The 11,483-nt window shown below is 46.5% G+C and overlaps 1 protein-coding gene across 3 annotated transcripts in view; it reads left to right on the forward strand.

Annotated features, from left to right (window-relative positions):
• anks1b (ankyrin repeat and sterile alpha motif domain containing 1B) overlaps positions 1 to 11,229 on the forward strand; it is a 174,637-nt gene extending 163,408 nt beyond the window's left edge. For 2 of the 3 annotated variants that reach the window (XM_080851114.1, XM_080851116.1), the window contains 6 exons: positions 1,432 to 1,518; positions 1,828 to 1,965; positions 3,053 to 3,220; positions 6,016 to 6,150; positions 8,504 to 8,595; positions 10,023 to 11,229. In XM_080851114.1, the coding sequence (XP_080707240.1) occupies positions 1,432 to 1,518; positions 1,828 to 1,965; positions 3,053 to 3,220; positions 6,016 to 6,150; positions 8,504 to 8,595; positions 10,023 to 10,071 (669 nt within the window). In that variant the 3' untranslated portion in view covers positions 10,072 to 11,229. The remainder of the gene's footprint in view (positions 1 to 1,431; positions 1,519 to 1,827; positions 1,966 to 3,052; positions 3,221 to 6,015; positions 6,151 to 8,503; positions 8,596 to 10,022) is intronic. The other variant, XM_080851115.1, reaches the window with a different exon arrangement.
• Positions 11,230 to 11,483: the final 254 nt, after the last annotated feature.

The raw sequence follows: 11,483 nt of genomic DNA on the forward strand, positions 1-11,483 counted from the left end.
AAGCGCTAACACCTAAAAGACACTTCAATTCACTCTACCTTCAACCTTCAACTCTCTCTATCTCTCTCTACCGCTCTCTCTCTACCTCTCGTACTCTCTCTCTCTCTCTCTCTCTATCTCTCTCTATCTCTCTCTCTCTACCGCTCTCTCTCTACCTCTCCTACTCTCTCTCTCTCTCTCTATCTCTCTCTCTCTCTCTCTATCTCTCTCTCTCTACCGCTCTCTCTCTAGCTCTCCTACTCTCTCTCTATCTCTATCTCTATCTCTACCTCTCTCTCTCTCTCTCTCTCTCTCTCTACCGCTCTCTCTCTATCTCTCCCACTCTCTCTCTATCTCTCCCACTCTCTCTCTACCGCTCTCTCTCTATCTCTCCCACTCTCTCTCTACCGCTCTCTCTCTATCTCTCCTACTCTCTCCCTCTCTCTCTCTCCCTCTCTCTCTCTCTCCCACTCTCTCTCTACCGCTCTCTCTCTATCTCTCCTACTCTCTCCCTCTCTGTCTCTCTCTCCCTCTCTCACTCTCCCACTCTCTCTCACTCTCACTCTCTCACTCTCCCACTCGCTGTCTCTCTCTCTCTCTCTCTCTCTCTCCATCTCTCCCTCTGTCTCTCTCTCTCCCACTCACTCTCTCTCTCCATCTCTCTTTCTCTCCCCCCATCTCTCTTCAGCTCTAAGTATACACATGTATATGTAAATCCACTGCAGTGTTCTCTGTAACTCTGTGTACTTCCACTCCAGAACTGTCTTCCTCACAGAAAACTGCAGAAACTGCAGCAACACAGAGAAGTGAAGAGACAGAGATAGAGAGGGAAACACACACACACACACACACACACACACACACACACACACACTCACACACACACACACAGAGAGAGCGAACGAGAGAGAATGTATGGTTAGCATCCATGTCAGTCAGTAGCTACTTCAAAAGAATGTATAATGCTCTCACCTTTGTGCCCTTGTTGTTTAAGTTGCTGACAGCGAGAGAAAGTACAGAGTAGATGTGTGTGTGTGTGTGTGTGTGTGTGTGAGAGAGAAAGATTAAGAGAGAGGGAGAGAGTACAGAGTAGAAAGGCAAGATTTCAGATCCTTCTCTGACTATTAGAATAATGTACCTTGTGGAGTGGCCGTCGAGAACAGGATTCTAAATGGCTGAAATCACTGACAGTATTTTTACAGACTTCTTGTGGTTGTCATTTCACCTGGAAGAAATGTGCAGCACATTCATATTCAAACACTCCACACACCCATCATTGGAGCGTGTGTGTGTGTGTGTGTGTGTGTGTGTGTGTGTGTGTGTGTGTGTGTGTGTGGTTGTGTGTGTGTCGGGGTCTGTGTGTGTGTGTGTGTGTGTGTGTGCGTGTGTGTTAAAGCATGGTTAATGACTGGCTTGTGCTGATCTCTCCTCTCCTCTCCTCCCCTCTCCCAGAAGTCCACAGAACAGATGAAGAAGGTCCCGACCATCGTCCTCTCCGTCTCCTACAAGGGGGTCAAGTTCATCGACGCCACCAACAAGGTGAGAGGGGACACATTGTCCATAGACACCAGAGCAGTCCAAGGGTTTTACCTTTGACTTCATATTAATCTATTTACCTCTCTCTCCCTCTCTCTCTCTCTCTCTCTCTCTCTTCTCTCTCTGTTTCTATGGATTACCATCACTCTCTCTCCAACTGTCTCTCAATCTGTCTCTTCTTTCTTCTTGTTTTTTTTTTTACTCTATCCTCTCTTCCTTTCCCTTCCTCTCCTTCCATCTCTCCTTCCCTCTCTCTCTCTCTCTGTCTCTGTCTCTCTGTCTCCCTCGCTCCTTCCCTCTCTCCCTCCTCAGAACATCATAGCGGAGCATGAGATCAGGAACATCTCGTGTGCTGCTCAGGACCCTGAGGATCTGTCCACGTTCGCCTACATCACCAAAGACCTCAAGTCCAGTCACCACTACTGCCACGTCTTCACAGCCTTCGATGTGGTGAGCAGCACACACACACACACACACACACACACACACACACACACACACACACACACACACACACACACACACACTAACAGACACACACTTTTGACATGCATACACCTCCTCTCTCTTTGTCTTTCTCTCATTCTCTTTCACACACACACACACACACCGCATACGTACATACACATATGCTCTTTCACACACATGCACACATAGGAACATACACACATGGTTTTCTTGCACTAACTGTGCTATGTGTGTGTAGTGATTATGGCGGAAATCTTTGCAGAAGTACTTAGCCATGTTAATGTGAGATTGCACACACACACACACACACATTTGCTCTCTCACACACACATACGTACATATTCATATGCTCTTTTATGCACACACACACACACACACACACTCACACACACACACACATATGTAAATACACACATGCTCTTTCTTGCACTAACTGTGCTATGTGTGTAGTGATTTTGGCGGAAAGCTTTGCAGAAGTACTTAGGCATGTTAATCTCTGGATGCTTGGCTGCGTGCACCATGTCAAGAATAATTGATGATCTTCCATGAATAAAAACCATGTCCCCCCCTCCCCTCTCTTTTCTTCTGTGTGTATGTGTGTGTGTTTGGCGTGTGTGTGTGATCGTGTGTGCTTCTTATGTATATTTGTGCTGGCTTGTGTTGGATTGCATGTACGTGTGTATATCTGCCTTTGTCCGTCTGTGTGTGTGAATACGTGTGCATATGCATATGTATATGTGTGTGTATATTTGCGTGTGTGCTTATCTGTGCATGCATATGTGTGTGTGTGTGTGTGTGTGTGTGTGTGTGTGTGTGTACATATTTGAGCATGTGTGTGTGTGTGTGTACATATTTGCGCATGTGTGTGCGTGTGTGTGTGTGTGTGTGTGTGTGTGTGTGTGCATATCTGCATGTGTGTGTGTTTGTGTGTGTGTGTGTGTGTGTGTGTGTGTGTGTGTGTGCGTGTGTGTGCGTGTGCATATCTGCATGTGTGTGTGTGTGTGTGTGTGTGCATATCTGCATGTGTGTGTGTGTGTTTGTGTGTGTGTGTGTGTGTGCGTGTGAGCAGAACCTGGCGTATGAGATCATCCTGACGCTGGGCCAGGCGTTTGAGGTGGCCTACCAGCTGGCTCTCCAGGCGAGGAAGAGTGGCCACGGCTCCAGCACACTCCCCGAGAGCTTCGACAGCAAGCCCGCCAAACCCGTCCCCAAGCCCCGCGTCAACATCCGCAAGTCTGTGAGTGCCTGTCTGTCCATCCGTCCCTCTCCGTACGGACTCTCTCTCTCTCTCTCCCTCTCTCTCTGTCGCTCTCTCTCTCTCTCTCTCTCTCTCTCTCTCTCTCTCTCTCTCTCTCTCCCTCCCTCCCTCTCTGTCTGTCGCTCTCTCTCCACCTCACCCTCTTCTAGTCTTTCTCTCTATTTTACTGTCACTCACTCTCGCGCACACACACACACACACACACACACACACACACACACACACACACACACACACACACACATCTCCACTTTCTCACTCTTTCTCTCTCTCTCATTTCTGTCTCTCTCCCTCTCGCGTTCCCTAACTGTTTCAGTCTCTTGAATACTGCCATGCCGGTTCGTTCCATCCCTCTTTTGGGTTTGGATCTTCTTTCTTTCTCTCTCTCTTCCCCCTCTCTCCCTCTCTCTCTCTCTCTCTCTTTATTTCACTGTCACTTTCTCAAACACAGCCACTCTCACAGGGGAACTCTGTCATTTCTTCTCCCTGGTGTCACCCTGACTCTTGACCCTGTGTGTTCTCCTGCTCGTGTTCTGACAGGATATTCTGCTATCTATTCTGGTGCTTTGTGGGAAATGGAGTCTTCTATCACTGTATGCTTCACTGATTCCATAGGACAGAAATCCTTCTTGCAACCCTACTTATGGTTTGAATGTGCTCAACACCACCTCACATTATGATAGATGCTCATCCTAAACTACCTCTTCATGATGAGCTCTCATAAATCATTACTACACACACACACACACACACACACACACACACACACACACACACAATCACACTGACCTACTCACTCATGTTCTAGCACACACACTAATGCACTCACTCACTTAATAGCTGACTGACTGACTGACTGACTGACTGACTGATTCACACACACACACACACACACACACACACACACATTTGCACGAGATTGTCTGTGTGTGTGTCTGTGTACAAGTGATTGAGCAACTGAAAATAATTTGCCCAGAGGTACTCATTCATTTCTGAATGGGCTTGTGTAAGAATGTTTGTGTGTATGTCTGTACATGTCAATGTGTGTATGTGTGAGTTTGTGTATGTGTCTGCTTTTATATGAGTGTGTATAAGTCTGTTTTTCTTGGTGTGACTTTGTACGTCCGCGCGCGTGTGTGTGTGTGTGTGTGTGTGTGTGTGTGTGTGTGATGAAGGTTTGATGTGTAAACGCCGCGCTCTATCCCACTGCACCTACAGTAGGAGTGACACCCTGAGTGATGAGCTCTGTTGACAGGAGCTTTCACTGCCGGGGCCTCCAGGGGTCCTCTCCGTCCTCTCCTCCCCAGCCAGAGAGCACACCTGTCGGGCACACTCATTCACAACCTCCCCCTCTTCCCCCCCTGCCCGACAATACAGAGCCGTTTTTAAAGGAGCCCATAACAGACAGTCCCAGGCTGTTTCTGGAGTTATGTGTGTTAACCTCTGCTCTGTATTGCGTTACATACAATGACTGGATGGCAGAGAAGGCCCCAGGGTTTAAAAAAGGCCCCGGCGTCTGCTGTCTGGACCACAGCAATGCCAGCATGGACACAGACCCTCCACAGACACACGTTACACACACACACACACCCACACACACACATCTTCACTCTCTCACAGACCCTCCACACACACACACACACACACACACACACACACAAACATCTTCACTCTCTCACAGACCCTCCACAGACACACATAACACACACACACACACACACACAAACATCTCCACTCTGTCACAGACCCTCCACAGACACACACACAGACACACATAACACACACACACACACACACACACACACACACACACATCTCCACTCTCTCACAGACCCTCCACAGACACACACATAACTCTCCCTTTCTGCATGCTCCTGGAGCGGGTCAAGGGGCTGCTGGGAATGTTGTCGCCCTGGTGTTTGACAGGGGAGAGGGGGAGTGTCTGTCATAAACAGCTCTGCACTGGCTATGTGAGCGGCCGCTGAGTGTGTACTGTCTTTTTAAAGCACACAGAGGAGTTGAGGACATGTTCTTTATATGGACACACACACACACAGAGGAGTTGATGACGTGCTCTTTATAGGGACACACACACAGAGTACTTGAGGACGTGTTCTCTATATGGACACACAGTGCTGAAGGATCTATGATGTCCTTGCAGTGGGGTGTGTGTGTGTGTGGGGGGGGGGTGGTGTGTCTCTATTCCATGCTGTTCCTGGACACTTTCATGTACGTGAAGTAGTGATTTACAAGTCAAGCCAGCTCAGTAAATCTGAACTCCACTGAACTTCTGCCTTTCTTAACCTCCATCTATCCCTCTCTCCGTCTGTCTATCCTCACCACTCCATCCCCTGCGCCTCTTTCTATACACCTCCCTCTTTTCAATGGCGGATGTCCTCCCCTACCTCTTCCATCCCCTCCTCTCCTCTCTCATCCCTCCATTCCTCTATCCAATATCATCCCTCCTTTCAGTCTCACTCTTCCCTCCTTCTGCACATGAGAATGTGTGTGTGTGTGTATGTGTGTTTGTTTGTTTGTGTGTGTTTGTGTGTGTGTGTTTGTTTGAGTATCTGTGTGTGTACTGTATGTGTTAGTGTGTGTGCGAGTGTGTCGGCTTTAATCGGAGGGTGTGAGTCTTTTTTGTGTGAGTGAGTGAGTGTGTGTGTGTGTGTGTGTGTGTGTGTGTGTGTGTGTGTTTGCCAGCGTGGGCACTGCAGCATCTCACAGCCCTCGTTGACCTCTATGACCTCTGTGACCTTGTGTTCCGCCCCTAGGTCATGCCCCCCACTACCCGCTGGTCCCTGGGGCACATATACACCCCCCACCGGCCTCCTCTCCACCCACCTCCTCCTCTTCCTCCTTCTCCTTCCTTCCGACTCCTCCATCACCCCCACAAAGTTCAATTCCAGGTCTCCTCGCATTTCTCTCCTTATTTTCTTTTTGTTTATTGATTTATTGATTTATTGATTTATTTATTGATTTATTTATTTATTTATCACGACCATTCCTAATTGTTGGTTTGAGTTCTTTGGGTTTGTTTCTCACTGTTTGGTTTTGTTGCTGGAGCGTTTTTTTAATTTGTATTTGTATTTATTTTTCCGTTTTCGTTACTTGCTGCTTCCCCGTCTCGGTTTGGTTTGCCCCTCTAACTCTAACTCCATTTTATTTGTTCCGTTTCCTTGTTTGCTTCTTATTTTTGTCTTGCTATCCTTAATTTCGTCCTTCTCTGACGATCGGCCTGGTTTTCCCGTCGCATATGTCCTCGTCTCTCACTAACTTACAGTCTGACATAAGGTGAAGAGGTGTGTGTGTGTGTGTGTGTGTGTGTGCATGCATGGTGACTACAGGTATAACATTTTGAATTAAATTAACTCCCCTTTTTAGACCTCTAAATGTCCTACCTTTATCCAGATGAACAGCGTTAGATCACTGGACGAAAGAAAGAAACAAAGAGACAGAATCAAATTAATAACACACCAATTATCAGCCATGTTTGTGTTCACTTCTCACTGTCCTCCTTCCCCCGACTCACACACACATTTGGACATTCTCTCATCAGGACAAAAAAAGCTCTTCTTCTCATCCCAGAGATTAGAGATGTGTTTTTATCTCCTCTCCGACTGTGTGTCGGTGGGCCGTAGATGAGCAGAAGGGATTAGGATGTTTAATATTAATGTTTTTCCATATGGAGCAGAGCGGAACAGATAGAGACGGATGTGCGCACACACACACACACACACACACACACACACACACAGATTGCTTCACGGGCTCCACGGTCTCTACACGCCCCTGATCTACTGGATCTTGTAATGGCCTCAATCCTGGATGTCATGTCATGTCATGTCAGTGTGTGTGGCTGTGTGTGTGTGTGTGTGTGTGTGTAAGAGAGAGGGAGAACTAGTATGTGCATGTGTCCCTCTGTAAATGTGGATTCCAATGTGTGTGTTTACACGTGTATATGTGTGCGTGTGTGTATGTGCATGTACGTGTGTACAGTATGTATGTGCGTGCGTGCATGTGTGTGTGTGGGTGGGTATGTGGGTGTGTGTGTGTGCGTGTGTGTGTGTTTGTGTGTGTGTGTGTGCGTGTATGTGTGTGTGTGTGCGTGTGGGTGGGTATGTGTGTGTGTGTGTGTGTGTGTGTGTGTGTGGATGGGTATGTGTATGTGTGTGTGTGTGTTTGTGTCTAAGCCTCTAAGGGTTTTCACTTGGAAGTAGTATTTATGAACATGATTACTATGGGATGTCAGAGCGCTGAGCTGAGAGGGAGAACTCCATGGCAACAAGAAGGATGAGGCGTTTGATTGGTTGCAGAAATGAGATTCTGAGAGAGAGAGGGGAGGGGGGGGGGGTGTCTGGTAGAGGAGTGACTTTGTGAAGTTAGTGGGTCGAATCTCTGAACACTATTCAGGGCTAGAGGAGGAATTCAAATGTGTGCTTTTCATGGAGACTCAAGTGGATCAGAACATCCCATCCTGTGCCTGTTGGGTGTGCAGTGTGCACGTCAGTGTGCTCCTGTGTGGCTAACCTCAGGGCTCACTCCCTCTGTCCATATCTCTCTCTCTCTCTGTCTGTGTCTATCTCTCTCTCCCTCTCTCTCACTCCCTCTGTCCATATCTCTCTCTCTCTGTGTCTCTGTCTATCTCTCTCTCCCTCTCTCTCACTCCCTCCCTCTGTCCATCTCTCTCTCACTCCCTCTCTCTCTCTCACTCCCTCTCTCTCCCTCTCTCTCACTCCCTCTGTCCATCTCTCTCTCTCTCTCTCTCTCTCTCTCTCTCTATATATATCGCTCTCTCTCTCACTCCCTCTGTCCATCTCTCCCTCCCTCTCTCTCACTCCCTCTGTCCATCTCTCTCTCTCTCCCTCTCTCTCTCGCTCTCTCTCCCACTCCCTCTATCCATCTCTCTCTCTCTGACTCCCTCTGTCCATCTCTCTCTCTCTTTTATTCTCTGTTACTCTTCCCCAACATGCTTTTTCTCTGTCCCTCAACTGTCCTTCATAATCTCCCTGCTACCTGTTTCCCCTTTTATACCATTCTCTCTCTCTCACCCTCTTTCTCTCTTTCTTTCTCTCTCGCTCTTTATCTCTCTCTCTCTCTCCTTCTATCTCCTTCTCATTCTCTCTCTCTCACTTTTTCTCTATCTCTTTCTCTCTCTTTCTTTTAACATCCCTCTTTCTCTCTCTCTCTCTCCTTCTCTATCTCTCTCTCTCTCTCTCTCTCTCTAACATCCCTCTCTTTCTCTCCGTCCCCCTCCCCCAGATGGAGCAGCCCTCGATGGACCAGAAGGGCCACGCCAACGTCCCCTGGATAGTGGAGCCTAACCAAGAGGCCAAGCGAGGAGCCAACACCAAGTATGAGACTACTATTTTCTAGTATACACCCAGCCACTAGCCACTCCTGTGTGTGTGTGCCTTCCAGAGAGCGCCCTCTAGAGGCGCCCCCACGGAGCCACGGGCCCAGTGAGCCACCTGTGACCTGTCTCTCCGGCCGGCCCTCCCCCCCCCGTTTACTGAGGCGTCTGCATGACGATGTTGCCGCTGTCTCTCTCTCTCTCTTTTCTCTCTTTCTCTCTTTTTCGCTCAATTGCCTCTACCTACTGCTCCTCTTCCTCCTCTCGCCTTTCTTCTCCTTTTTTCTCTTCTCTTCTCTTCTCTCTCCTCTCCTCTTCTCTTCTCTCTCTCTTTTCCGGCAGCGGGCTGTGAGAACCAGACGCATGGTGTCCTTGCACCCAGGCTCAGGCCCGCAGTGCTAACCCCAAGCCAGTAGGGGGCGGACAGTCAGACAGTCAGGCCCTTCCACGTCCCCGTCCCCACCCCCCCCCCCCCTCTACCCCTCAACTCTACCCTGTGCTCTCACTCTCTCGCCCTGGACCACTGACGACGCACGCGGTTCTTAACCTTTCATTTGGTTGGGGTTGGGTCCTTTCTTTTCTTTTTTTCTTTTAATGATAACTTTATTATTGTTTGAACTAGTTTTGCCCTTCATCTTTTCCCTTTGCATTTTCCCGATCCATTCCTTGCTCAGCACTACTTCTTGCCTCGCCTCTCTCTCTCTCTTTCTACCTCTCTTCCGGTCATTTCTAAACCTCTTACCCCCGACTGCTCGAATGAGAAAACAGAACCATGTTGCTGCTAAAGATTTAGCAAACTTTCTCTTTATCGCTACGTTTTTGTGGGTCTTTTCTTTCTTTTTCTTGTTTCTTTTTTCAAAAGACAGTGGCGGCCCTCAGTCAGTTGAGACCTGATGTATTTTGGGGGGGTTGTCTTGGTAACCGGAGGAAAATCAGAAAGGGCTTTGTCCCTGAGTTAAACTGAAAATGGAGAATGGATTCTGAGCAAGAACATGTTTGTTTTGTTTCTGTGTTATACAGCACAAAAAGAAAGATCAGTGCTTGTCCTACATATATCTCATTTAATTCTGTTGATTTTTTTTATCAGTCTTCTTTATTTCAAACAAATCATATTTTGGCAAACGGTAGAGTGATTGGATTGAGAGAATCGGATGTTATATATATATGCTCAGCTTGAGAAAGCATTAGTAACTGAGTACCTATACACAGAAATCTGTTGAAATGTGTTATCAGAAAGAAAACTGTTTAAAAAAAATCTATCTGGGGGTTAATTTATTTCCCTCTTTAAAAAAAAAAAAAAAAATGAAATTATGCAGTGGTAGATTTTGGAGAGCATGGCGGCCATGTTGGATGTGGTGAGGATGGGTGGGGCTGACAGGTGACGTTTTTGAGGAACATTCTGGATAAGTGATGTCGTCTCCTCCACAGGGCAATGGCGGACGCCCATGTCTATTACTCTGGAATGCAAAGAATGTAGCCAGCCCTTAACATGGACCCTCACACACACACACACACACAATGCAAAAGGACCACCAACATTGGATGCCTGTTTTCTCTTGAACGTGTCAAAGGACCACCAACATGGACCCCTGTCTCTCTGTCTCTCTCCCTCACACACACACACACACACACACACACACACACACACACGAAAGAAATGTGTCAAAGGACTACAAACATTGGATGCCTGTTTTCTCTTGAACGTGTCAAAGGACTACAAACATGGACTCCTGTTTGTCAAAGTGTCAAAGGACTACCAACATGGACGCTCTCAGGCGTTGACATTCAATTCAAAAGTTTACTTCAGATGAGGACTTCGTCACTTGGTGTCAAAATGGATATAGACCCCAAAGACTAAATGCCTTTGTCCCAGACGACATCTTCCCATGTACACGCTTACATACACGCGTACACAGAAACACACAGAAACACACACAAACATACGATTTAAGGACTGCACACTAACAGATATTTGTTTGATTTGAATGTAAACTTTAATTGAGTCTCACCGCAAAAAACTGCAGCTGCCCCTGGAGACAAACACCTAGGCAACCGTTGCTGTGGATATATGTGTTTTCTTTCTTTTCTCACAGACACCTCTTTGCTCTCCGAAACAAGATAAAAGCAAGACTACACATCGGTGGCATGCAAAAAAAGGTCGCCTCATTTACCATTTCAGTTCTTCTTGTTGTTCATTTTGTTTTGTTTTTATTTGTTTTGTTCTCTTGTTTGTTTCTTTACTATCTTTTTCCCTTTATGATAAACAATACAATATGAATATGCACAATGTGAATGGACTCACCGCATGGAACTGCTATAACAAGAGATGTGTGTGTAAATGCTGACATCACCTGGAGGGGTCCGCAGACATGAGTGGCCTGTCTTGCAGATAAATGTTCATATTGAAAGACATTTTAAATGTTTAATATGAGATTCTATTACTGTTAATTATAATTCTAATTATTGTTGTTGTGCAATTCTTGTCTAATGTTGTCTCAATGTTACATTATTTTTGTATGACATGTCAAAAAAATCGGGCTACAGAACAATAGCCATTTTCAATGCAGATTAAAAATATATTATAGTACTATGGAAGATGGTAAATGGATGGATTTGGATTTCAGGTGAATACGACTTCGACAAACCATGGGGCTGAACTACGTACAAGAAAATGTTTCTATTCTGACGCAGTACTACAGTATGACTGGTCATAGCTCTCGTGTACATAAATATTTTGCCAATTTCATTGTTCAAAAAAGAGAACTGAGTTTGCATTACAACGCACTGGAAAGATGGTACCAAAATCAAAGCTCAAAGACTAAAATAAAAAAAGAGAAAATACAAATAATTTTGTTACATAGAGATTGTATGGTGGGCCAGTGGGGGGAG

The sequence above is a fragment of the Sprattus sprattus genome (genome assembly GCF_963457725.1).
Source record: "Sprattus sprattus genome assembly, chromosome: 14".
Taxonomy (NCBI): Eukaryota; Metazoa; Chordata; class Actinopteri; order Clupeiformes; family Clupeidae; genus Sprattus; species Sprattus sprattus.